Raw genomic sequence first — 27,151 nt, forward strand, 5'->3', positions numbered from 1 at the left:
CCCAAATCCAAGGAATGAGGGTTGGGATGACGCCGGCCGGACCAGGCTGGCTCAGAGGCAGCTGGACACGGCGCAGGAGGGAATTCCTGCGGTGAGGATTTCAGAGGCTCAGCATTAATTTCTGCTCCGATCCAGGCACAATTCCCCCCCCTTCCCTCCCTGCCTAATTCCAGCCAGGAAGGAAAGCGCCTGCAGGAATTCTTTCCAGCTTCGCAGGGTCGTTTGTGCCGCGGTGCTAGAACAGCAATTTTTGCCTCTTTTTGGTGAAGTTTCTTTCCTGGGAAGCGGAGGGAGAAGCCTCAGAGCCGCTTCTCCATCATTTCCGCCCCCCAAAATTCACATTTTTGGCACTGGGGGGACCCAGCCCGGCTCCGATAGGAGCAGAGAATGGAAAACAGCTCCAGAGCTCTGGGATCTGCTCTGACCCACCCTGTACCCCCTGTCTGGCAGGACTGAGGATTTCAGAGGCTCAGCATAAATTTCTGCTCCAATCCAGGCACAATTCCAGCCAGGAAGGAAAGCGCCTGCAGGAATTCTTTCCAGCTTCCCAGGGCCGGTTTGCAGCCGCGGTGCTAGAACAGCAATTTTTGCCTCTTTTTTTGGTGAAGTTTCTTTCCTGGGAAGCGGAGGGAGAAGCTCCACGAGGTCCTCGTACCCCGAGCAGCCTCAGAGCCGCTTCTCCGTCATTTCCGCCCCCCCAAAATTCACATTTTTGGCGCTGGGGGGACTCAGCCCGGCTCCGATGGGAGCTGAGAATGGAAAACAGCTCCAGAGCTCTGGGATCTGCTCTGAGCCACCCCTGTCTGGCAGGACTGGGGGCTGTCCCTTGTCCCTTTATGCTGGGACACTCCTCGAGCCTGCGCCTCTGGCCCGGGCTCCGTTCCCTCGCCCCATCTGGCGTCTCCATGAGTAATAAAAGCCGCTAATTGCCAACAGATGCCCCAGGAAACCCTGACGCTGCCTCTCGCGGCTGTGTTTGGCTGGGGAAGGAGAGGAGGGGAGCTGGAGCAGGCCCCGGATCCCCCCGAAGCAGGGAGGGTGCATAGGGGGGGTGATCCCTGTGCGTGGCAGCTCTGAGAAACCGGAGCTGGAGATGTGGCTGCAGAATTCCAGCAGAATTTCCCAGCAGAATTTTCCAGCAGAATTCCAGCAGAATTTTCCAGCAGAATTTTCCAGCAGAATTTCCAGCAGAATTTTAAAGCAGAATTTTCCAGCACAATTCCAGAAGCATTTCCAGCAGAATTTTCCAGTAGAATTAGGGACGAGCAGGGGGAACACCCCAAGGAATGGATGTTGCTCCTGACCCACACCCTCCACGGGGCTGGCAGCCCCACAGCAGCCCCAGGATCTGTCACCCGCCATTCTGACCCCTGCCATGGGCAGCCAAAATGTTCATGCTCATCCTGGCCCCCTCCCCAGACAGCTGGATCCCGCTTAGGAGGTGGCAGTGGGATAATTTGGCTCCTTCCACGCCCTCCTCGTCACTCCCACCACCACGCTGGGACACAAATGGCTTCTCCCAGTGGCCCAGACCTGAACTGGGCACTGCTGGGATGAACTGGGTTATGAAATTGGGACCTTCAACCCCACTCCAAGGGTCACATCCTGTCCCAGTGTCCCAGTGCTGGGGATGGGAGCTGCCCTGTCCCATCCCATGGGCAGCAGTGGCCACCAGCCCAAACTGGGCAGTGTCCTTTGGTCTTCCCAAGCCTGTGCTGTCCAAGGGAAGCCCTCAAGAAGCTCAGGAGGCTTTTCCCAGAGGGAAAAGGGCTGGGACCAGGATCTGCTCCCACCATGGCACTGCCATGGAGGAGCTGGAAGGGTTTTGGTGCCGTGATCCCACCATGGATCCAAATCTCTCATCCCAGATGTGCCCAGAGCTACCAGCAGAGATGTCCTCTCCTCCAGCACCACTGTCCTGCTCTGGACATTCCCACCCACAGTTGCTGCTCCTGCTGGAGCTCCCACCTCCATCTCCAGATGCTGGGATGCTCCAGCAGCACCAGGCAGCCCACCTGGAGCGACTCCACGTGGTGATGACCTCCAAAAGTTCCAATTTACCCACAGATTAATTACTCTATAATTACCTTTCCCATCTGCCATGACCAGACCCTCATTCGCAGCACATGGGTGCGGGATCAGCCCTGCTCAGGGTGGGATTTTTTGGGCAGGGGGGTGCAGGCTGTGACACGCTGGGTGACACCGGGTGGCGCTGGGTGACAGCCACCCCCAGGCCAAGCACGAGGCAGCGCCCACGGCCCCACGGCACCACAGAGAGTGAATTTTATTTCCAACAACGACAGCACCTGCCCCGTGGGGTGGGGGACGGTGGGGAGGGCTGGGAGGGGGCGGCCGCGGGGCTCCCGGCGCTTTTTGGGGGGGGGTCCCAGGGGGCGGCCGCTGGCGTGCACACGGTGCACGGCGTGAAGAAGAAGAAGAAGAAGAAGAAGAAGAAACATCCCGGTAGAAAAGAACAAAGGTCTGAGGGCCTCCACGGGCCGGTCCTGCCCCGGGGGTTGGGGTGCAGGCGTGAGTGTGGGGGAGCATTTTGGGGATGGGGTGGGGGGAGAGGGCGCGGGTCCCCTCCACACCCGCGTCCTGGGGGTGGCGGGAGGAGGAGGAACCGCATGAGGACGGGTGGGTGGCGGCTCTCCCGAGGGGCAGGGACCCCCCGGCTGCCCCGGGGCTCGGAGCAAACCCAGCGGGGCTGCACACAGGGCGGCAGCGGCGATGGCGGCACCTCCGGGGCTCACACCTCCGTCTGGAAATCGCCGTCGGCCGCGTCCAGGCCAGCGCAGTGGCTGTCCCAGTCTGCCCTGCACAGCTCCAGCCGGTCCCGCTGGGCGCTGGGCAGCGAGCCCAGCGTCATCGCCTTGAACGTGCTCCATGGCTTGGGCGGCGCTGCCGGAGCTTTCGGCCGCTGCTCCTCGGGGCTGGTCACGTCCTGCAGGGTGAGGGGCAGCTGTGGGCAAGCTCTGTGCCACAGCCACCTCCTGCCCTCTCCACAACACCCCCGGGGGGGGGTCAGGACTTACGTTGGCCGTGCTCTTGTCCCCGCCGCCCGACGAGACGCTCCACCGCTTTTCTCGCTGCGGAAAAACGCCAGCGCTCAGCCCCGGCGGCGCCCCTGGGTGCCCTGAGTGTCTCCCGGGTGCCACAGTCCATGCGGGAGGAGGAAAAGGCTGGCAGGGTGCACGCCAGGGCAGGACGGGGCCTCCAGGACCTCACCTTGGAGGAGCCGGTGGATGGAGCCCGGTACCGGTCCAGCGTGTGGAATTTCTGGTTGAGCTCGTGGTAGAGCTCCGAGTGGCGTTTCCGTGTGTGCATCACCTTCTGCGGGGGCAGAGCAGGGCCTGTGGCCATCGGCTCTGCCCGCTGTGTCCCCTGTCCCTTGGCACTGTCCCCATCCCTGTCCCAATCCCTGGCATCCCAGACCAGCACTCCACGCTCATCATCGGTGTTTTAATCCAGAGCCAACGCTTGGCACTGCCTGGTCTGAACCCCTCGGAGCTCAGGAGCTGCTGGTGGGGCAAAGGGAGTGGGGACAACGTGGATCAGTCCCCCACGATGACACCGGTGCCGCCTCCATGGCAGCACTTACCTCAAAGTCCAGGTCAGAGTACCGCAACCTCTTCCTCTGGCAGGGGGACAGGCAGGAGCAGGGGAGGAGTTGGAGAAGAAAAGGGAAAGGTCTTTGCAGGGCCAGGATGAGGGGGAACAGGGTTTAGGGGCTCATGCCAACCCCAATCCATGCCCAGCTGGGGACACGGAGCTCATCCCGCCAAGGCTGGGATGGCACGGGGGGAATTCATGCAACTTTACACGTGCATTTGTCTACTGGGCACACAGCTCCCCACCCACACGGGCACCAGCCCCCCGCTCACCTCCAGGGACCCCACTTTCATGGCAGAGCCGGGCACGGTGCGGGGCATGGTGCGGCTGCGCTCCGACAGCTCCGAGGCCAGGATCTGCCTCACCGTGGGGTGCTGCTTGAACTGCAGGCCGTAGGGCGCCTTCACCGTGGCGTAGGGCTGGTTGAGGTTCACGTTGACGTGATCCACGGCCACAAAGCCGGGATAGGCGTCCCCTTCTGCCGCCGGGCGCCCCGTCCCGCCGGGCACCGCTTCCTCCGCGCTGGCACCGAGGGTTCCTTCCTCCCGCGGGAAGCGCTTGAGGCTGCTGGTGCGCCGGGGCAGCATCATGTAATCGCTCTCTCGGGGCGGCTCGGGAGCCCGGATCCAGCCGTATTCCAGGGGTCTCAGACTGCTCTCGGTGCACAGGTAAACGGGACCCGGCGCCTCCAGGCTGAGCTGCTGCGCTGGCGGCTCGCCCAGCTCGGTCAGACCCGCCACCACGTTGGGCGTCATCTTGGGCACCTGCACCAGGATGCTGGTGGGGGGGATGTTGCCGGGCAGGCTGGAGAAGCCCAGGCCGCCCTCCGAGGTGGTGTTGAGCTTGGGGTCTTCGTCTCCGTCCAGGGAGATGCGCGACAAGGTGCCCGTGATGGTGGCGGGGTTGCAGGTGTTCACCTCTTTGAACAGCACTGTGGGCATGGAGCGGGGTCAGAGCCAGCCCTGAGGGTCCCACTTTGGGTAGGGGGCACAGGAGGGACCCCTCTGGCTCGTGCTGCCTGTCCCTCCCAGGTGTGGCCAACAGAGGGGAGCTCACCTGTCTGACACGCCAGGTCAACGTCCTTTTCAAAATCTGTCTATAAAAATCCAGAAAGAAGGGAGAGAGCGAGACAGAGAGGAGAGAAAGAGAGGGGAGAGACACGGGGAAATGAAGCAGCACGGCCGGGCACGGGCAGCAGCGGCGGCGGGGGTCTCCAGGGGGGGACCCACTCACCAGGATCTGCACCTGCCCGTTCTTGCAGGAGTCGGGCGAGTTCTCATTCTCCTCGCTCCTGCACCCCCCCATCTGACACTTGACCACGTCCTGGACCTGCGGGGACAGAGCCGGTCACGGCCCCGCGGCCAGGGCTGTCCCCCGGCGCCCCTCCGGCGCCGCCCCCACCTCTCGGCGCAGGAAGCCGTGCACGGTGATGATGACGAAGCCCTGGACGGAGTTGAAGACGGCGAAGAGGACCTGGAAGAGGATGGAGCGCCGGTCGGTCATGGCGAGCACGGCCGACATCCAGGTCAGCGCCAGCAGAGGCAGGACCACGCAGGAGCTCCACAGCGATGCCCTGGCGCAGGGAGAGAGGGGCCGGGGTGAGCCTGAAGGGTGGGGCTGCTCTGGGAGAGCCCCCCGAGCATCGCCCCCTCCCCACAGCAGCCCCCCAAACCCCACAAGCATGGTTGGGGCTGTGTGACACAGCTGTCCCCTCGTCCTCGGTGTCCCCAAGCCAGTGCTGGCTGGGAGCTGAGGGTTGAGGGGACCTGTGGGCTCCAGCCCCGCAGGTGGGTACCTGTCCTCACACAGCCACAGGGTGCTGGGGGGACACGGGCACACCACCGCCCTACCACGGCCACCAGAACAGCAGAGAGGGGAATTTTGGGATTTTTTCTCTTTTTTTGCAGCGAATTTTGGGGCCGCCTCTATTGTGACCAAACCCCCATGAGCAGAGACTTTGGCAGCCACACTCCATGAGGAGAGAGTCCCGAGGGTCCCCCAGTCCAGGCCAGACAAGCCCCCCCAACCCCAGCAATGAGGTGACCTGCCATGGGAAGCCATGCCATGCAGACGTGATGGGACACCCCGCCCCGAGCACACAGCGTCACCCTTCCTTTCCTTCCTTCCTTCCTTCCTTCCTTCCTTCCTTCCTTCCTTCCTTCCTTCCTTCCTTCCTTCCTTCCTTCCTTCCTTCCTTCCTTCCTTCCTTCCTTCCTTCCTTCCTTCCTTCCTTCCTTCCTTCCTTCCTTCCTTCCTTCCTTCCTTCCTTCCTTCCTTCCTTCCTTCCTTCCTTCCTTCCTTCCTTCCTTCCTTCCTTCCTTCCATCCCCTCGGGGACCCCCAAGCCGCCCCCAGAGATGCCCAGAGCCCCCTCCCCGCGCTGTGCTCGGGGCGGGGGGCGCGGGACGGGCACTAACATGGCACTGCTGGCGGTGGCGGAGGTCATGGCCGCGCTGGACACCACGCCGCACTTGGTGCATTTCAGCAGCAGGCTGCCGCACGGGGGGGGCTTGGAGCTACGGGCCCAGCGCCCCCCCGGCGCCCCGCGGCCAGGACCGGGCCACGCGGGGACGAGGAGGAGGAGGAGGAGGAGGAGGAGGGATGCAGGCATGGGGAGAGGGGAGGGAGCAAGGCACGAGGGTGAGGGGATGGACAGATGGACGGACAGATGGATGGAGGGATGGAGGGATGGATGGACGGACACACAGGCAAGAAGCAAATGGGAGGAGGAGAAGAAAGAGAAAGAGAGAAAGAGAGAGAGCGTCGGGTTAGTCGAGGGTGGCAGCTGTTAATGGCGAGGGGGGGTGGCCAAGCGGCAGGGGAGGGGGCGGGCACGGAGGGGGGGCTGCGGCCTGCGGACTCCCCCCTTCCCCGAGGGGCTGCCCCCCAAATTCTGCCCCTCCAGCAGCCCCCAACGAGGAGGGGCTGTGCTCACCCCGCGCTTGGCCCCCGCCGCCCACTGATGCGGTGAAATCTGCCCCATCCCGTGCCCGCTGCTTGGGCACGCCGTGCCCAGCCCCTGGCAGGGTGTGGGGGTCTGGGGGCACCCCTGGGACCCCCTCTCGTGGGGCACAGGGCACACACTTACCCAGCTCGCTGCTTTTTGGACTTATCTGAAATGCCGTCGCGGGACATGAGCTTGTTGAAGACGATGATGCCCACCAGCATGTTCACCTGCGGGAGGGTGGGCTCAGGGCTGGCATGGAGACCCCTACCCGTGCCACCAGCCCTCCCAGGGTGGGGTTTGGGGGGGTCCAGGGCTCACCAGCACGATGACAGCAGCGGGTCCCACGAAGGCGTAGAGCAAACCGCCCTCCAGCGAGAGCCAGCAGCTGCAGGGCACACAGGGCGGCGGGTCAGGGACAGCCCTGTGGTTGTGCCCTGCTCCCAGTGAACCCACAGCAGCCACCATGCCCTGCCCCCTGTCCCCTGTCCCCACCACCCCGTGTCCCTTGTCCCCTGTCCCACGTACTAGCTCGCTGTCCCGTAGCCTTTGGTCCGCGTGAATCCAACGGAGACGGCGACCACGAGGGCTGGCAACCCTGCAGAGGGGACATGGGGATGGAGGAGATGGAGGAAGGTGGCACTGTCCCCCCCCTGTGCCAGCCCCAGGGGTGGGGACAGCGATGGAGTTCCTCTGACAGCTCCTGAGGGTGCCACAACCGAGGCACCCGGGTCTGCTTTCCTCCGCTGTGCCTCAGTTTCCCCTCTGATGTGTCACAGACATCTTGTATGAAAAGTCCTTGCCTTAGGATTTTTCCTCCTGAGAAGCTGAGAGGCCTCAGGAGCAAAATGCAAACATTGATTATCTGCTGCTGTGGGATGCAACAGGTGCATCTGGGATTGGGCTCATGTTAATTGTTTTTAATTAATGGCCAATCACAGTCAGCTGGCTCAGACAGAGCCTGAGCCACAAACCTTTGCTATCAGTCTTTCGTATTCTACTCTTAACCAGCCTTCTGATGAAATCCTTTCTTCTATTCTTTTAGTATAGTTTTAATGTAATATATATAATAAAATAATATGAATATAAAATGAAAAATAATAATATATATAATAAATAATAATATATAAATGTCATAAAAATCATAGTATTTAATTAAGGTTTCCTTATAATAGTTTACTTTTAATATGTATAATATTTATAATAATTTAATAGAATATTTAATAATATTTTAATGGAATATTTTATTATATCTTTATATATTTTCATATTTATATATTTATATATAAATATATTTATATATTTGTATATTTATATATTTATATATTTAAATATTTTTATATTTATATATTTAAATATTTAAATATTTTTATATTTATATATTTAAATATTTTTATATATTTATTTATATACTTTTTATTTAATATAGTATTTATACTATCCTATTTTTAATATTTTCATATTTCAATATTAATATTTTATTATATATTACAATCTATAGATAATGATAACTATATAATAATAATTAATAATATTAATATAAAACAAGTCTTCTGAAACATAGAGTCAGATCCTCATCTCTTCCCTCACCTTCAGACCCCTGTGAGCGCCATCACACTGAGCCTGGGGTGTGCCAGGGACGGGCAAGGGGGTGCCCAGCTCCCAGCCAGGCCAGGAGATTTGTAAACAATGAAGATTCTTTATTCAGAAATAAAGATTTGCACAGCCAGGCCGGGCTCTTACCCCATCCCAAGCACAGGAAGCGTTTCCTGACCAGGCGTGTCCGGATCCGGCCGATCACCGCCAGGTACGACTGCCAGGCCTCGGTCAGCACCCAGCAGAAGGACGAGAGGAAGAAGAAGTGGAGGAAGGCAGCGGTCATGGTGCACACGCCCTGCAGGGGGGACACGGGGACATCACGGGGACATCACGGGGACATCAGTGTCTGGCACCGTGGTGGTTAAACGCCCATGCCCGGCGAGGTTTGTGTCAAAGCACGGGGGATTTAATCCCGGGATCGAGTTAATCCAAATCCAATCTGCAGCTGGGAGCCAGCAGGGGACCAGGCGAGCGGCCGAGGGTGGCAGAGTGGTGGCAGGGTGGTGGCAGGGTGGTGGCACCCACCTTGCTGAGCATCTGGGACTGGCCCACGAGGATGAGGATGTTGGAAGCCAGGATGGAGACACAGAAGTTGAGCAGGATGATGGAGCGCTCCGACTTGATGAACCTGCGGCAGGAGCGGCGTGGGGCCAGCCTGTCTCTGCCCCAGTCCCATGTCCCTGTCCCTGTCCCGTGTCCCATGTACCATGTCCCTGTCCCATGTCCCTGGCACTTGTCCTATGTCCCTGTCCCTTGTCCTTGTCCCGTGTCCCTGTCCCTGTCCCTGTGCCTTGTCCTATGTCCCTATCACTTCTCCCATGTCCTTGTCTCATGTTCCTGTCCCTTGTCCTTTGTCCCTGTCCCATGTCCCTGTCCCATGTCCCATGTCCCTGTCCCATGTCACTGTCCCATGTCCCTGTCACTTGTCCCATGTCCATCACTTATCCCATGTCCCTTGTCTCATGTCCCCATCCCTTGTCCCCTGTCCCTGTCCCATGTCCCCTGTCTCTGTCTCTTGTCCCTGTCCCTGTTCCTTGTCCTTGTCCCTGTCCCTTGTCCCATATCCCATGTCCCTGTCCCTGTCCCCTGTCCCTGTTCCTGGTCCTTGTCCCTGTCCCCATCCCTTGTCCCATGCTGCCACAGGGTGGGCACTGTCCTGTGGTGGGGACAGCCTCAGGCACTTCTCCCACCCAGCTTTTCCATTCCCATTAATGCCATTGATCCTGAGCCTTCCCAGCGCCCTGTCCCCCTTTGTCACCCCCTCCCCACACAGCCCCACGCCCCAGGAGCCCCCCATGTCCCCATGTCCCCTCGGGTCACCTCCAGAAGGCGGCGTAGATCACCAGCAGGGTCAGCAGGGCCATGCAGGACACGGCACAGCCGATCATCAGCGGCACCGACGGCGTCCCCGAGGGGTCCATGGCCTGGGGGGACACACAGGCTGAGCCCAGCCCCCTCCCCACTGCTCCCTGACAGCCCCTCTGCTGCCAGAAGGGGTCGGTGGCAGTGGTGGCACTGCCAAAGGGGACTCTGTGCCAACAGGGAATAGCAATGGGGTGTCCCCTCCCCTCCTGGCACACTGCAGTGCCCTGTATGGAGCTCTAGGGGCCATGGCAGCCTCTGCCCACACAAACCCACCCTGCTGGGGGTGCTGGGGCTGCTGGGGGTGCTGAGACCCTTCCCCTGGCTGCTGAGGATACCCCAACCCTCCTGTGCCCGCCTCATCCTAGGAATGCCCCTTACCCATCCCCATTCTCCAGTGCCCACCTCATCCTAGAAATGCTCCGTGCCCATCCCCACCCTCCAGTGCCCATCTTGTCCTAGAAATGCTCTGTGCCCATCCCCACCCTCCAGTGCCCATCTTATCCTAGGAATGCTCTGTGTCCCCACCCTCCTGTGCCCGCCTCATCCTAGAAATGCATCCCAACCCTCCAGTGCCCACCTCATCCCAGAAATGCCCCATACCCATCCTCATCCTCCTGTGCCCACCTCATCCCAGAAATGTCCCATGCCCATCCCCACCCTCCAGTGCCCACTTCATCCTGGAAATGCTTTGTGCCCATCCCCACCTGCCCTCAGGACCGCCCGTGCCCAGCTCAGGGGTCACTCCCCAGCCACACCCCGCGTCCCCAGCAGGCTGATGGCTGTCCCCAGCCTGTCCCCAGCCTGTCCCTGTGCCCTACCAGGTCCCTGGGCAGCTGGGCGAGCACGGCGAAGGTGGCGAGCTGGCGGCACTGGCACTTGGTGTGCGCCGGGAGGGTCTCCAGGGTTTGGCAGCTCTCCGTGTCCCAGTTTCCCAGGCCAGCATCGCTGATTAATGGCAGGAGAGAGCAGAGGGAGAGCAATTTGAAATGATCAAACACGCGGCAGCCCCTCGCTCCTCTCCGGGGTTAACCCCTTCCTGGCCTTGCCCAGGGGGTGTCACTGAGGGGGCACTGCCAGGGGAACCCCCCCAAGCTTGGGGAGGGGGTGAAACCATCCCTGACCTGGAAGGCTCCGGGTTTAATCATCCCACAGAGATTTGAGAGGGAAGAAACATCTCAGAGAGGGGTGGGGACAGGGCCAGGACCGGCAGGAACAGCCCCAAGAGCCCCCTGGCACCTCTGTCCCCTAGCAGGGGAGTGCAATGGGGACCCCCCCTCCATGGGGTCCTCCTTATGGGGACCCCTCATTATGGGGACCCCTCATTATGGGGACCCCTCTGTCTTTGGGACCCCTCATTATGGGGACCCCTCATTATGGGGACCCCTCATTATGGGGACCCTTCTGTCTTTGGGACCCCTCCTGGCCTTGGGGACCCCTCCCACCCTTGGGGACCCTTCTGTCATGGAGCCTTTCCTGTTAGAAAGATCTCTCCACCATGGAGATCCCTCATTATGGGGACCCCTCTGTCTTTGGGACCCCTCATTATGGGGACCCCTCACTATGGGGACCCCTCTGTCTTTGGGACCCCTCATTATGGGGACCTCTCATTATGGGGACACCTCTGTCTTTGGGACCCCTCATTATGGGGACCCCTCACTATGGGGACCCCTCTGTCTTTGGGACCCCTCATTATGGGGACCCCTCATTATGGGGACCCCTCTGTCTTTGGGACCCCTCATTATGGGGACCCCTCATTATGGGGACCCCTCATTATGGGGATCCCTCTGTCTTTGGGACCCCTCTTGCCATTGGGGACCCTTCTGTCATGGGGGCTCTCCTGTTAGAAGGATCTCTCCCTCATGGAGAGATAAAGGTCCCCCCCTTTTATGGGGACACCCTTTTTATGGGGACCCAACCCTTTGGGGACCCTCCTGCCATGGGGACCCTTCATATTAAAGGGATTTCTCCACCCTGGGGACCCTTCCTGTCACAGGGACCCCTCCTGCCATGGAGTGCCCCCAGTGAGGGGGCAGAGAGTGGGGTGGCACTGCCACGCCCAGGGAGAGCAGCCACAGCCCCCAGCAGGTCAGGAGAACCAGGAGCTGTGTCTGTGGGACAGCTGGGGATGTCCCTGGGGCAGGGCTGACACCTGCCACGCTCATCACAGCCAACACCTCCCCAGCGGTTCGGGGGACGAAAGGAACCAGTGACCCCAAACCGTGGGGTTCCCGCGGCTACCTGGGCACGGGGGCTGGCAGTGCCCTCGCCCAGCCCGCGGCGCTGCCCGCCCCCCTCCCTGCCCTACTTTCCCTCATTCCTGCCAGCGCTAACAAATCACATCTGGCAGCCTGGCAGCGGCTCCGGGGCCGCATCGATCCCGTGGGAGCTCAATTCACCCGCGCCACTGGGGCTGGGATGTGGGAAGGGATGGTCCTGGTTCCTCATCCCTGCTCCCATTCCTGCCCTCCCATCCCTGCCCCCATGTCCCCTTACCCCATCCCTGTTCCCATCCCAGCTCTCTCATCTCTGTATCCATCCCTGCTTTCTGTCCTTGTTCCCCCATCCCTGTTCCTTGTCCCTCTTCCCATTCCTGTTCCCTATTCCTATTCCTATCCCTGTTTCCCTATCCCTGTTCCCTGTTCCTTGTTTCCATCCCTGTTCCCTGTTCCCATCCTTGTTCCCCACCCTTGTTCCCCTGTTCCCTGTCCCCGTCCCTGTTTCCCCATCCCTTTTCCCCCATCCCCATTCCCCCATCCCTGTCCCCATCCCCATTCCCCCATCCCTGTCTCCCATCCCTTTTCCCATCCTCATTTCCCCATCCCTGTTCCCCCATCCCCGTTCCCTGTTCCCTGTCCCTGTCCCAATTCCCCCATCCCTTTTCCCATCCCTATTCCTCCATCCCTGTTCCCCCATCCCCGTTCCCTGTCCCTGTCCCCATCCCTGTTCCCATCCCTGTTTCTTGTCCCCATCCCTGTTCCACATCCCATTTCCCCCATCCCTGTCCCCATTCCCCCATCCCTGCTCCCATCCCTGTCCCCATTCCAGTCCCTGTCCCTGTCCCTGTTCCCAGTCCTGGCTCCCGTCCCTCCCAGCAGCCCCCTGGCACTGCCAGCCCCGCCCTGTCCCCAGAGTGTCCCCATGTCCCCGTGTCCCTCACTCACGTCCTCGTGTAGTCCCAGGTGACACACTGCGGGTGGGACGTGCCCTGCGGACACAGGGACAGGTCAGAGCTGCCCCCAGCCCTGTCCCCACCCCACCAGGGACATGCCACCCCTTGGGGACATTCCCCGGGTGTACCAGGGGTGGCATGTCCCCACCGTGGGCACAGGGACCATGACACAAATTGGGAACTGCTGGTTCAGTGCCTGCAGGTGACAGGGACACACACGGGACTGGGAGGGGACACGGTGATGGGACAGCAGGGTGACACACGGATGGCGTGGGAGGGGACAATCACATTGATGATGTGAGAAAGGACATTAATGGTGACATGGGAGGGGACACTCATGGTGGTGATGAAGGAACTCGTTGATGACACAGGAGCGTTGATGATGAGGAAGGGCAATGCCACAAGAGGGGACAGCCACAATGGCAATGTGGGACAGGGGACACTTGTGTGGGTGACACAGAGGGGGACGCTCACAATGACGTGGGAGGGGACACTCAGTGATGATGAGGGACAAGAACAGTCACATAGACATGCCAGGGGGGACACAGGCTGATGACATGGGGAGGGGACACATTGATGACATTGGAGGGGGACACACACCTAGGTTGGTGTTCTGGGAGGAGACACATTGGTGATGTGGGAAGGGACATTCATGGTGACGTGGGAGAGGGACACACACTGGTGACGTGGGAAGAGGGACATGGTGACACGGGAAGGGACATTCCCGGTGACATGGGAGGGGACACTCACATTGATGAACATGGGAACGGGGACATGGTGATATAGAAGGGACACTCGTGACACCAAGGAAGGGGACACTCAAGGGAGGGGGCACTCACGTTGATGATGTGGGAAGGGACATTCCCAATGACACGGGAGGGGACACTCACGTTGATGACCATGGGAAGGGACACTCGTGATGCCAAGGGAGGGGGCACTCACATTGATGATGTGGGAAGGGACATTCCCGGTGACATGGGAGGGGACACTCACGTTGATGATGTGGGAAGGGACATTCCAGGTGCCAGGGGAGGGGACACTCACGTTGATGATGTGGGACAGCTCCACCAGCACGAGCGGCTCCGCGGGCCGGGTGGGCGGGCGCACCGTCACCGTCAGCACCTTGGAGGTGACGGCCAGGGGGCTCCTGCGGGAAGGGACACGGGCTGTGACAGGCCGGGGGGACAGCGGGGGACACGGTGGGGCGGTGCCACTCACCTGGGCGGGGGCAGGATGAGCCCCAGCGTGCGGTACAGCACCGCCCCGATGACAAAGTGCGACGATTCCTCGGCTTCTGCAGAGAGAGACACGGGGTGGGTGACACGGGAGAGGGGAGATGCAGGGCAGGCCAGATGTGCGCACAGATGTGTGGGGCACACGGCTCGAGGGCAGGCGCGGTCACCTGCACATGCCTGGGGGTGCAGCTCAGGTGTGTGTGAATGGGAGCCAGATGTGAGCCCACATCTGCAGCAGGTGTGCACTCGTGGGCACCTCCAGATGTGCAGGCTCACAGGTGAACACATCTTCGCACCTCCAGATGTGCAGGCTCATACATGTGTGCACTCCCAGATGTGCGCTCACATGTGCACGTTCACACCTGAGTGCACATCCAGATGTGCACACTCTCAACATGCACACCTCCAGGTGTGCAGGCTCACACACTTGTGCACATCCAGATGTTCACGTTCACACCTGTTTGCACACCTGGACACTCCCAACATGCCCGCTTCCAGATGTGCAGGCTCACACACGTGTGTGCATATCCAGATGTTCACGTTCACACCCGTGTGCCCACCTGCACGCCCCCAGATGTGCACACGCCCAACTGACACACCTCCCAATGTGCAGGCTCACACACACACGTGCACATCCAGACGTTCACATTCTCACCTGTGTGCACACCTGCACGCCTCCAGCATGCACACCTCCAGACGTGCAAGAGCACACACCTGTGCCGTCCCAGACGTGCAGGAACACTCGGTTAGACACACGCCCACCTCCAGCTGTGCCCACCCCGCCAGATGTGCCCACAGCTGGGCCCTCCCCGCTCACCTGCCGAGGCGAGGCTCAGCACCTCCCTGGGGATGAAGAGCTTGTCCTCGGAGCTGCGGGCCCAGTCCTTCATCCCCCGCCGGCCCCTCATGGGGAAGTTGATGTCGCTGGACACGGCGGACACGGGCTCCCGCTGGATGCTGGTCACTGTCAGGGGACACCAGTGTCACCTCCCCGCTCCTGAGTCCCCTCGGGTCCCCACACTCACATGGTGGTGGTCCCAGGATGAGGGAAGAGATGAGAATGTTGACTCCATGTTTCAGATTGAACTTGATTCATTACTTTATGTTTTATATATATATATTTGATTTTTATATCTAAAAATCAAATACATATCATATATAATATGTATAATATATATTTATTATATAAATATATAAAAATATAAAAATTCTAGAGAAATATATATTTATTATCTTATGATATATATAATATAATATAATATAATATAATATAATATAATATAATATAATATAATATAATATAATATAATATAATATAATATAATATAATATAATATAATATAATATAATATAATATAATATATTTATTATAAATATATATATTTATTGTAGAATATATAAATATTATAAAACATATATTTATTATTTTATTATATATATTATATTAAAACTATACTAAAATAATAGAAGAATTTCATGTGGGAAGGTACATTCCCGATGACATGAGAAGCCTTTCAGCTTCTCAGGAGGAAAAATCCTAAGGAAAGGATTTTTCATAAAAGACGTCTGTGACAGCAGGGCGAGTGTGGAGCCATGATATTTTCTGAAAAATCCTTTCCTTAGGATTTTTTCTCCTGAGAAGTTCAGGAACAAAATGTAAACATTGGTTATCTGCTGCTGTGGAATGCAACAGGTGCATCTGTGATTGGTCTCATGTGGTTGTTTTTAATTAATGGCCAATCACAGTGAGCTGGCTTGGACAGTCTGGTCAGTCACAAGATTTTGTAATCATTCTTTTTCTATTCTTATCCAGCCTTCTGATGAAATCCTTTCTTCTATTCTTTTAGTATAGTTTTAATGTAACATATATCATAAAATAATAAATCAAGCCTTCTGAAACATGGAGTCAGATCCTCATCTCTTCCCTCATCCTCGGATCCCTGCGACCACCGTCCCACCCTGCCGCTCACCCAGGTTGTCAGTGACAATGAGGGAGCTCTGGAAAGCCTTCAGCGCGTTCCCCACCAGGTGGATGAAGTCCTCCACCACCTTCATCAGGTGCACGGAGCCAGGAGAGACCTGCAGGAGACGGGAGAAGCTCCAGAACCAGCGGGATTTGTCGCCGCGATGGGGACACCCCCTTGGTGGGGACATCCAAGCCGCCACCACCGCCGCCCCTGTGCCACTCACCTGCTGGGCATCCTCCCACTTCTCCCGGTTCTCAGCGTCCACCATGTAGCTCACCACCTGGAAGAAGCGCTGCGGGGACGGGGCTCAGCGGGGCTGGGGACAGACCGACGGACAGACCGACCGACCGCCACCTCCCCGGCTGATCGGGGGACCCTCTCCGTCCCCCCGGCCGCTACCTGCACGTCCTCGGAGGACGGGATGTAGGTGGCCCTCTTGAAGGTGTCGGTGACGTTGCGCAGGATGTCCACGGAGAAGAGCAGGTCCCCGCTGTAGTAGCTCTTGCGGGCCATGAGCTCCAGCAGGCTCCGCACCACCTGCGACATGCCCTCCCCTGCCAGCACCCGCTGGCCCTTGGCCAGGTGCTCCCGCAGCTGCCACGGGGAGGGGACAGCCGTGTCACCGAGCTGCCACCACCCCACAGCGGTGCTGAGTGTCCCTTATTGTCCCCAGAGCCCCAGGGAGTTACTGCAGAGTTACTTAAAGGAAGATGTGCAGGATGAGGGAGTCCACAGGGGTTTGGGGACATCCAGGGTGGTCTGGGGATATTTACAGGTGTTTGGGGACATTCACAGAGGTTTGGGGACATCCAGGTTGGTCTGGGGACATTCACAGGGGTTTGAGGACATGCAGGTGGTCTGAGGACATTCACCAAGGTTTTGGGACATCCGGGTTGGTCTGGGGACATCCAGGTGGTCTGAGGACATTCACAGGGGTTTGGGACATCCAGGGAGGTCTGGGGACATCCATGGGGGTCAAGGGGCATCCTGTCCATCCCAAAATCCTTTTCCCAAACACGCAGGAGCACAACCCCAACCAGAACCCCGCTCCAGCTCTGGGATGGGATCCCTCTTCCCACCCCATAGGGGATTCCATGGGGATCCGAGGAAACCTTCCCATCCCAAGAACCATTCCCCACGACACAGCCTGGTGGCATCCCCTTTCCCCAACCACCCTGCCTCAGTTTCCCCATGCCAGGGAGGCTTTTGGAGTGCCAGGGATGGGACAGAGCCCCATGGACAGGGCCAGGGGACAGAAGGAGCCGTGCCAGAGCGGGCACCTACTGAGAGATGCAAGTATCTGTACTCGTGGGACACGCAGCGGGCGAAGCTGGGCACACCCCAATAGGCGACCCCGTGGGGGCTCAGCAGGCACCGGCGGCTGGCAGTCCCTGTGACGGAGATTTGGGGTTGGGGCGGGCACTGCCATCCCTTCCTGGCACCCCCATGCCACCCTGTGCAGCTCCAGGGCCAGGGGGTTTAGGGGTGCTTGACCCCAGTGTCACCTACAGCCCCCTGTGAAATTCCAGGGGATTTAGGGGTGCTTGACCCCAGTGTCACCCACCACCCCCTGCCCTGCTCCAGGGGCCTGACCCAAATGCCACCCCCTGCCCATGGGTTCGGAGTTGCTCAACCCAAATGCCACCCACACCCTCTACTCTGCTCCAGGTGGCCTGACCCCAATGTCACCCCTGTCTCTGGGGCTTTGGGGTTGCTCAACCCAAATGCCACCCACACCCTCTACTCCAAGTCAGAGGGGTTTGGGCCACTTGTCCCTCATGCCACCCACTTCCCCTGGGGTTTGGGGTGCTCAGCCACCCACCACCCCCTGCCCTGTGCCAGCCCTGGGGACATCTGGGCTCACCTGTGGCGTTGGGGGGACATTTGTTGTAGATGATCTCCCCGGCAGCCGTCTTCTTCCAGGTCATCAGCATCACGTACTCGTCCTTGCACATCTCGTGGTAGGCTGGGGGGGAAAAGGGGGATCAGCACGGCCCAGATGTGGGGTGAGGGGCGCTGTGGGGTGGGGGGCACCCCGTACCTGGGCATTTCTTCTCGTTGCAGGTCTTCACCTCCTCGCCGGTGCCCTCGCAGGGGTAGCCCTGCATGCCCGTGCCCTCGCACATGCGGAAGCGCCGCTGCCAGCCGGTGTCGCAGGTCTTGGAGCAGAGGCTCCAGTGGTTCCAGGGACCCCACTTGCTGTCTGCTGTGGGGATGGGGACACTGTGGGACACCTGGCTCTGCTCACAGAGAGTGACACCCGCGGGGACGGGGATGGGACAGCATCGGTGATGCCCCACGCGCTGTGAGCCGAAAACCCGCGGGGTGTGAAATGCGTGGGTCAGTGATTGAAATCTCTTTTAGAGCAGGCTGGCATCCTGCTGCAGATGCCATCCTGCTGCAAGTGATGCCCATCCTGCTGCAGATGCCATCCTGCTGCAGATGATGCCCATCCTGCTGCAGATGATGCCCATCCTGCTGCAGATGCCCATCCTGCTGCAGACGATGCCCATCCTGCTGCAGATGCCCCTCATTCCCTGCCACCATCCACGGGAAGAGCAGAGGTACATTCCTTGTTATTTGGCTTTTTCTCCATTTCCCTTTGTTTGCTTGGACTTGTAAACTCCACAACACAAATTTAGCTGAAGACTCATTCCCAGACTTTCCCAAAGTTATCAATTCATGCCCTACTTTGTCCCAAAATTGAACGTTGAGGACTTCTTCAGGAGAAATTTGTGGGAAGTGTAGAAAAAGCCACCTCACACAGCCACCACCTCCCTCTGTGGCTGCCACCGGTGCCACCACTTCTCCCACAAACAAGGAGCTGCTCGAAGGACAGGATGGGGACCTCGTGGTCCATCCTGTGCCCGGTGTCCCCACGCCCAGAGCCGTCCCCAGCCCCGTGTGCACAGTGAGATCTCCCTCGTGCTTGTACGCCCAAAGCACGGCGGGACCCATCACCACCACCTGGCACCGACGGGTCCCCAGCGCGACCCATGGCGAGGACTGTGCCAGCCTCCTCCAGCTGGATGTGCCCGGTGATCCCTGGCATCACCGGCATTCCCAGCATTCCCGGAATTCCCAGTATTCCCAGTTCAGGAGGCACAGGGACATTTATTGAGCCGCGACACAGCGAGGACACCGTGGGGACACCGCGAGGACACCGTGGGGACACCCCAAGGCCCAGCCGGGACACCCCCAATTCCTGAAAAATTCCCAAGGAATTCCTGGGGGTGGGGACGGGCCCCTGGCCCCAAACTGGTAGTGCTGGGAAGGACGGGGACACCACGGTGGGGTCCCTGTCCCCGTCCTGGGGGTGGCACTGGGACCCTCTTGTCCCAGTTCCTGTCCTTGTCCCTGTGTTCCCCTCCCAGGGGTGGCACTGCCATCCCCCTGTCCTCACCCCCGGGGGTGTCCCTCTGTCCCTGTCCCATTGTTGCTTCCCCTGTCACCCTGTGTGACACATGGCCGTGTCCCCTTGTCGCTGTTGTGTCCCCTGTCCCTGTGTCGCTATCCCTGTCATGGATGTGGCACTGCTGTCCCCCTGTCCCTGTCCGTGTTGCCATCCCCTGACCCTGTCCTCCTCTCCATGTCCCTGTCCCTGTCCATGTCCCTGTTCCCCTGTCCCTGTCCATGTCCCTGTTCCCCTGTCACTGTCCCCTGTCCGTGTCCCATGGTGACATTGCATCCTGGAGGTGGCACTGCTGTCCCCCTGTCCCCATCACAGTCCTGGAGGTGGTGGCATTGCTGTCCCCCTGTCCTCCTCTCCTTGTCCCTGTTCCCCTGCCCCTGTCCTTCTCTCCGTGTCCCTGTCCCTGTCTGTGTCCCTGTCCCCTGTCCGTGTCCCTGTCCTCCTCTCTGTGTCCCTGTCCCCTGTCCGTGTCCCTGTCCTCTCCGTGTCCCTGTCCTCATCTGTATCCCTGTCCCCTGTCCGTGTCCCTGTCCCCATCCGTGTCCCTGTCCCCTGACCGTGTCCCTGTCCCCTGTCCGTGTCCCTGTCCTCCTCTCTGTGTCCCTGTCCCCTGTCCATGTCCCTGTCCTCTCCATGTCCATGTCCCTGTCCCCATCTGTGTCCCTGTTCCCTGTCCATGTCCCTGTCCCCTGTCCATGTCCCTGTCCCCATCTGTGTCCCTGTTCCCTGTCCCCATCTGTGTCCCTGTCCCCTGTCCATGTCCCTGTCCCCATCTGTGTCCCTGTCCCCTGTCCGTGTCCCTGTTCCCTGTCCATGGCCCTGTCCCCTGTCCATGTCCCTGTCCCCTGTCCATGTTCCTGTCCCCATCTGTGTCCCTGTCCCCTGTCCGTGTCCCTGTCCTTATCCGTGTCCCTGTCCCCATCCGTGTCCCTGTCCCCTGTCCGTGTCCCGTGCCGGGTGCGCGGTGCCGTCCCCCCGTTCCCCCCCGGCGCGCGGGGCCTTACTGGGACAGGTGGGGTTGGAGCACTCCCGGGCGTCGGCGTGGGCCCCCCGGCACTCGGCCCAGCCCTGGGGGGCCGCCACGCTGCACCTGCGCGTCCGCTGCTGGGTGCCGTTGGCGCAGGTGACGGAGCAGCGGCTCCAGGCGCCCCACGGCAGCCACTGCCCTTCCACTGCGGGGACAAGGAGAGCGGCGTCTGTAGCCGCGGTTCTCTTCGCAGAGAAAAGCAACGCACAACTTCCCCGAGATGTGTTTTGGGGTTCACTTTCTCTTTGCAGAGAAAAGCAACGCACAACTTCCCTGAGATGGTTTTTGGGGTTCACTTTCTCTTCGCAGAGAAAAGCAACGCACAACTTCCCCAGGATGTGTTTTGGGGTTCACTTTCTCTTCACAGAGAAAAGCAAGGCACAACTTCCCCAAGATGGTTTTTGGGGTTCACTTTCTCTTCACAGAGAAAAGCAACGCACAACTTCCCCTGGAAGTTTTCGGGGATTCGCTTTCCCCTCACAGAGAAAAGCAACGCACAACTTCCCCAGGATGTGTTTTGGGGTTCACTTTCTCTTCGCAGAGAAAAGCAAGGCACGACTTCCCCAGGATGTTTACTGGGATTCGCTTTCCCGTCACAGAGAAAAGCAAGGGATTCACATTTGTCGCGGACATCTTTTCATGAAAAATCCTTTCCTTGGGATTTTTCCTCCTGAGAAGCTGAGAGGCCTCAGGAACAAAATGTAAACAATGATTATCTGCTGCTGTGGGATGCAACAGGGGCATCTGTGATTGGCCCATGTTAGATGTTTATAATTAATGACCAATCACAGCCCAGCTGTCTCAGACTCTCTATCCGAGCCACAAGCCTTTGTTATCATTCCTTTCTATTCTATTCTTAGCCAGCCTTCTGAAGAAATCCTTTCTTCTACTCTTTTAGTATAGTTTTAATGTAATATATATCATAAAATAATAAATCAGCCTTCTGAAACATGGAGTCAGATCCTCGTCTCTTCCCTCATCCTCGGATCCCTGTGAACACTGTCACAGACAATCAGGAGATTTTGGGCAGTTGAGTGGAGTTGAGTGCTTGGCACATTCAGTGTAATACAATGTATTATATAATGGAATAATATAGCATAATAAAGTAATTAATTAGCCTTCTGATATCAGTGGAGTCAGATCCATCATTTCCTGCCTTCATTTCTGATAGGTGTCAGCTCCCACTGCACACTTGGGCACACCGGGCATCGGGTCCAACCCATGGATGTGCCAGCTCAACCTGGACAGGCAGTGCTGGGAGTGGGGATTGTCACTGGGACTGTCCCCTGCACCAGCTGGGACACAAGGGACACGCTCAGGGTGGGGACCTTGGTGTCGCTCACACTGAACTTAGCGTTTCTGGCAGCCTTGGTATTGCTTCCAACCAAACCCAACGTCTCTGGCATCAGTCCTGACAAATCCAGCAGCTCTGGCATTGCTTTCCACCAAATCCAGCAGCCCTGGCATCGCTTCTAATCAAACCCAGAATCCCTGGCATTACTTCCAAACAAATCCAGCATCCCTGGCGTTGCTTTTTACCAAATCCAGCATCCCTGGCGTTGCTTCCAACCAAACCCAGCATCCCTGGCATTGCTTTTTACCAAATCCAGAATCCCTGGCATTGTTTTTAGCAAATCCAACATCCCTGGCACTGCTTCCAACTAAGTCCAGCATCCCTGTCATCAGTCCTTCCAAATCCATCAGCCCTGGCATCACTTCCAACCAAACCCAGCGTCCCTGGCATTGTTCCCCGCCAAGCCCAAGGCTCCAGCAGCATCTCCACAGGACAGCCATGGCCAAAGCTCTGTGCCATGGGTGCCACGTCCCTGTCAGAGCCGCTGCAGGAGCAGCTCCTGCACTCCCTCCTGCTCCAGCTGTCACACATGGTGTCCCCATAGGGACAACATCTGAGACATGGCATCCCTGCCTGTCACCGCAGAAACCCCACAGCCACCACCACGGCCACTCCTGGCACTCAGGAGGAAGGGACAGCTGTGCCACTGCCACCTGTGTGCACTCAGACCCTGCAGCCAACCCCCTTTGTCACCTCCCTGTACCCCACAACGTCCCTGTGCCACCCCAGTGCCCGTCACCGCAGAAACCCCACAGCCACCACCATGGCCACTCCTGGCATGGACCTCATGGACACGGGAGCTCAGCCACCTGTGCCACTGCCACCTGTGTGCACTCAGACCCTGCAGCCAACCCCCTTTGTCACCTCCCTGTGGGGAGGTTGTACCCCACAACGTCCCTGTGCCACCCCAGTGCCAGGCAGAGCAGAGGGTAGGGAAGGAGCCGCCTCCTCTGTGTTCCCCTGCCCATGATGGGGTCATGAGACCCCGGCACAGCCAAGAGCACCAAATTTCCTCTTGGATCTCCAGCAGGGACAGGACGGTGCACCGAGTGTCACAGCATCCATGGCACCCTGGCACTCAGCTGGCACCATCTCCTGGCATTCCCAGCGGGAAGAAGGATCATGGGGAGAGGGAGGGAGGTACTGACCGGGGCAGGTCTGGATATTGCAGGGCTTGGCCTGCAGCTCGGGGCCCTCGCAGCCCTTCCCTGGGCGCCGCGGGGCCGCGCAGCGCCGCGTCCTGGTCCTGGCGCCTCGCCCGCACGTCACCGAGCACAGGCTCCACGGGGACCACGGCTCCCACGCGCCAGCAGCTGCAACACAGCACAGCCCGGGGGGGGTTTGCTGTTTGAGGGGGTTTGGGAGCAGGATTTGGTGTTTGAGGGTGGTCTGGGAGCAGGATTTGAGTGGAGACCTCAGCGATTTTGGAATCAACCTCAGCCATGGCATCTGGCCCTGTGGCCACCTCCCGGATTTCCCCTGATGTCCCCAGGGATGTCCCTTTGCCACCGCAGCCCCTCCAGCCTCCGAGGGGTCCTGGCACGGCAGACCCCCCATGCTCTGCCCAGGGTACAGCCGGGCACAGTTTCCGAATTTCTTATCCCAAATGCCTGAGCTGGCAGCGCTGCTGCAGCCTCTCTTTTGGGGTGCTGGCACTGGCGGCGCACGTCCCCCCACAGCCACACATGGGTCACCCCAACCCCTGTCAGCACACCCAGCACAATCTGCCCCTCACATCCACGGGAGCTCAGCACTCCAGGAACATCCTAAAGGATGTTCCTCCTCAAGCTCTGATGTCCTCGGGGTGCCAGGACAGGGCTGCATTCCCTGGTACAGACACTGCATGTCCTGGGCGTGAAAATCGCTCAAAACACCCCAGATTAGGGCAGGGCAGTGTGGCTGCCACTGTGGCACCCTGAGGTCCCTCCTGTGTCCCACATGAGACACACGGACACCACCATGGACAGACAGGAGATCCTCAGCATCCTGCTGGAGCCACCGAGCAGCTCAGGGGGAGCCCCTGGGAATGCCAGGCTCCAAATCCCCCAGGCTCCAACACAAAGCCTTGGGGACATCCGGGAAGAGCCCACAGTTCACCAGGAGAGAGGATGGAAAGGAAATTCTCAGCATCCTGCTCGTGTCACTGAGTAGCTCAGCCCCTTCCTGCCCCACATCAGGGGGAACCCCTGGGAATGCCAGGCTCCAAATCCCCCAGGCTCCAGCACAAAGCCTCAGGGACATCCAGGAGGAGCTCACGGCTCACCAGGAGAGAGGATGGGAAGGAATGCCCGAGGCAATCCCTGGCAGCAACATCCCTGACAGGGCACAGGGGTGCAGGGTACCCATTCAAGGAGAGGATGGAGGGATGCCAACAGCACTGAGAGCATTCACAACCACGCCAGGCCACCCTTCTCATCCACCATAGCACCCCGAGGACACCCCAGAAACATCACAGCAACATCCACAGCACCCCGAGGACACCTCAGAAACATCCCAGCAACATCCACAGCACCCCGAGGACACCCCAGAGACGTCGCAGAAACGCGTTCTCTCTGTCCCCGCGATGTCCCCGCCCTGTCCCCGCTGTCCCCGGTGTGTCCCCCGTACCTGGGCAGGTGGCGGTGTTGTTGCAGGTGCGCGTCTCCCGGAGCAGCCCGCTGCACAGCGTCCCGTAGGGAGAGGAGACGCAGGAGCGCGTCCGCACCTGGGAGCCCTGGCCGCAGGTCAGCGAGCACACGCTCCACTGCGACCACTCCTCCGCCGCCGGGTCCCCTGGGCGAGACAGTGAGCCTGAGAGCCCGCGGGGGACAGGGGACAGGGGACGCGCCAGCAGGGACACGGACAGGGAGGTGGCACCAAGGAGAACAGGGGGAGGATGAGGGGGTGTGGGTGACAGGGGTGACACTGAGGGTGGCACTGAGGTGAGGCTGCAGACGGAGGTGGGGAAGGGATTGGGGCACGGGGTGGCAGCTGGTGTGAGGGACGGGGTCTGAGCTGGGAGGGGATGGCAGCACAGGCAGGGTGGGCAAGATGGGCAGTGGGCATCAGAGGCAGGGTGAGCAGGGTAGGCAGTGGGCAGCATGGGCAGGGTGAGTTGGGTGGACAGGGTGGGCAGAATGGGCAGGGTGGGCAGTGGGCAGCATGGGTGGGGTGAGCAGGGTGGGCATGGTGGGCAGTGGGCAGCACAGACAGGGTGGGCAGGGAGAGCAGAGTGGTCGGTGGGTGGCAGGGACAGCATAGGCAGGGTGAGTGGTGTGGGCAGGGTGGGCAGTGGGCAGCATGGGCAGCACGGGCAGCATGGGCAGGGTGGGCAGTGGGCAGCACAAACAGGGTGTCCAGGGTGGAGAGCACAAACAGTGTGGACAGCCTGGGCAGCGCGGGCAGCATGGGCAGGGTGGGCAGCACAAACAGGGTGTACAGGGTGGAGAGCACAAACACTGTGGACAGCCTGGGCAGCATGGGCAGCGTGGGCAGGGTGGGCAGGGTGGGCAGCACAAACACTGTGGACAGCCTGGGCAGCGCGGGCAGCCCTCCGCCGCTCCCTCTCCCCACCCCGTCACACGCTGACATTTACAACAACCGGCTCTTATTAAGGTTGATGATGTCTCTGAGGCTCTTGGACAGCCCAGCAGCAGAGCCCATCCGTTTAAATTAAACAGGGATGGATGGGGGAGGGCTCCGGAGGGGACCGTTTGTCCTGCAGACAAGCACAACGTGGGCTCCGCGTCACCCGCGGCGGTGACAACGGGCTGGGGCTGCTCTGTGCCACAGGAGCAGGACAGGGCCACCACTGGGGTCACCCAGGAGCTCCCAGTGGGGCAGGAACCCCGTGAGCAGCCGAGTGTGGTGGGAATTCTGCATGTGGAGCGGAGCTGGGGCTCATCCATCTCCCCGCTCGCCTCCGAGCCCTCCGACCATAAATCAGGGAGGCTGGGGAGAGGGGGGAGCAGCACGTTCAAATTACCCAGATGGATTTGCCAAATAAATACGTTTGAATGAAACAATTAATAGATTTTTTTCCCCCCCTGCTTTTGCTTTACAACCCTCGGAGGAAAGTGCGGAGGAAAAAATATATAAATGGAGCGAATTAAGGCAGTCCGTGGGCAGGAAGCCAAAGGGAGTCGCTCCATCTCTGTCACCCCTGGCCAGGTGCACGAGCCTGGTGTCACCAGTGTCCCCCTGCCTGTCCCTGGTACCTGTCTGGGCCATGTAGACCCCGGGCTCATCTGCTGAGCGTGGCCACTGGGTCTTCACCTTCTGGTTCTCCTCAACTGCATTGCCTAGGGGAGAGAAATGGCCAAAATGAGAGTGGGCAGGGGACAGGGATGGGGACAGCGATGGGGACAGCGATGTGGACAGGCCAGTGCAGGACATTTCAGGGGTGCCTGGCTCCATGCTGACACCCCTGAGAGCAAAACCTGGTGGAGCATCACTGATCACACCCCCAGCACCCCAAATGTGTCACAGCCACCCCAAAATGTCCCAGCTGGACCCCAGCCCGGGGTGCCACGTCCCTGGTGCAGGCAGGATGCCGGTGTCCCCACCGTGCCAGGCGGAGGTGCTCCCTGTCCCCACTTATCAGCTCGCTGCAGTGAGGTGGCACAAATTTATGGCTCGGCTCACCAAAAATAACAAGTGATCCATCAAGGGCACTTGGCGTGAAATTAACTGCCGTGTGCGGGGCCGGGCGGGGGACGCGGCTGCAGGCACAGGGGGACACCTCCCTCGGCCTCCCCCGCACCCCTGGGACACCTCCCTGTCCTCCAGAAGGACTCCTGTCCCCAAATCTATGCCCTGGAGCTCCCGTGGATTCATCCCAGCTGGATGCGCCATGGGGACAGAGGGACAGCGCCATCCGTGCCACCCCAGGGATGCCACCCCCAAAAATGCTGTGGTCACTGTGCTGCTGTGACAGCCAGGAGAGCAGCCAGGGATGGCACAAGCACTGCCAGCCAAACACAGCCATGTCCCCAAGGGATGGAGGGGAGGTGGCATGGGGACACCTGGCGCTGCCAGCGTGCTTTGGGGACATGGTGGCACCCACTGGGACACAGAGCGGGGACACCCAGGCGCAGGCAGGGAGCGCAGCATGCTCTGGCACTGCTTGTGCTGGCAAAAAGCCCCAAATTTGCTGAGTTTTGCCTTAAGTTGGGATAACCCTTCAGGGCTCCCCGCTGGCACCCTCAGATCCTTGGACATCCCACTCCAGCATTCCCGGGGGAATGGGAGACACAGGGGGACACTGAGGGGATGCCCAGGGGGGTCTGAATTCCCCACGGGGCCATCCCCCTTTTGGGAGTGCCACAGCAGAATGGTTGTGCTGTCAAAAAGCCCCAAATTTACCAAGTTTTGCCTTAAATTGGGGTAACCCTTCAGGGCTCCCCGCTGGCACCCTCAGATCCTTGGATATCCCACTCCAGCATTCCCAAGGGAATGGGAGACACACAGGGACACCGAGGGGATGCCCA

General features: G+C 59.3%; 1 protein-coding gene across 6 annotated transcripts in view; it reads right to left on the bottom strand.

Moving 5' to 3' along the window:
• Positions 1–2,310: 2,310 nt before the first annotated feature.
• Positions 2,311–27,151, bottom strand: part of ADGRB2 (adhesion G protein-coupled receptor B2) — a 38,333-nt gene continuing 13,492 nt past the window's right edge. For 2 of the 6 annotated variants that reach the window (XM_063177273.1, XM_063177272.1), the window contains exons 3-31: positions 25,880–25,963; positions 24,291–24,455; positions 20,307–20,474; positions 17,932–18,096; positions 17,755–17,856; positions 17,175–17,281; positions 16,290–16,484; positions 16,114–16,182; positions 15,894–16,002; positions 14,741–14,887; positions 13,907–13,982; positions 13,733–13,835; positions 12,681–12,724; positions 10,338–10,464; positions 9,475–9,578; positions 8,680–8,782; positions 8,299–8,449; positions 7,084–7,153; positions 6,877–6,943; positions 6,700–6,785; positions 6,029–6,127; positions 5,014–5,185; positions 4,846–4,941; positions 4,669–4,708; positions 3,885–4,543; positions 3,602–3,637; positions 3,229–3,333; positions 3,036–3,089; positions 2,311–2,944 (exon numbers count right to left, since the gene is read on the bottom strand). In XM_063177273.1, the coding sequence (XP_063033343.1) occupies positions 2,750–2,944; positions 3,036–3,089; positions 3,229–3,333; positions 3,602–3,637; positions 3,885–4,543; positions 4,669–4,708; positions 4,846–4,941; positions 5,014–5,185; positions 6,029–6,127; positions 6,700–6,785; positions 6,877–6,943; positions 7,084–7,153; positions 8,299–8,449; positions 8,680–8,782; positions 9,475–9,578; positions 10,338–10,464; positions 12,681–12,724; positions 13,733–13,835; positions 13,907–13,982; positions 14,741–14,887; positions 15,894–16,002; positions 16,114–16,182; positions 16,290–16,484; positions 17,175–17,281; positions 17,755–17,856; positions 17,932–18,096; positions 20,307–20,474; positions 24,291–24,455; positions 25,880–25,963 (3,698 nt within the window). In that variant the 3' untranslated portion in view covers positions 2,311–2,749. The remainder of the gene's footprint in view (positions 2,945–3,035; positions 3,090–3,228; positions 3,334–3,601; positions 3,638–3,884; positions 4,544–4,668; positions 4,709–4,845; positions 4,942–5,013; positions 5,186–6,028; positions 6,128–6,699; positions 6,786–6,876; positions 6,944–7,083; positions 7,154–8,298; positions 8,450–8,679; positions 8,783–9,474; positions 9,579–10,337; positions 10,465–12,680; positions 12,725–13,732; positions 13,836–13,906; positions 13,983–14,740; positions 14,888–15,893; positions 16,003–16,113; positions 16,183–16,289; positions 16,485–17,174; positions 17,282–17,754; positions 17,857–17,931; positions 18,097–20,306; positions 20,475–24,290; positions 24,456–25,879; positions 25,964–27,151) is intronic. The other 4 variants (XM_063177274.1, XM_063177275.1, XM_063177277.1 and 1 more) reach the window with 4 other exon arrangements.

Source organism: Melospiza melodia, chromosome 27 (assembly GCF_035770615.1).
Source record: "Melospiza melodia melodia isolate bMelMel2 chromosome 27, bMelMel2.pri, whole genome shotgun sequence".
Classification (NCBI taxonomy): domain Eukaryota; kingdom Metazoa; phylum Chordata; class Aves; order Passeriformes; family Passerellidae; genus Melospiza; species Melospiza melodia.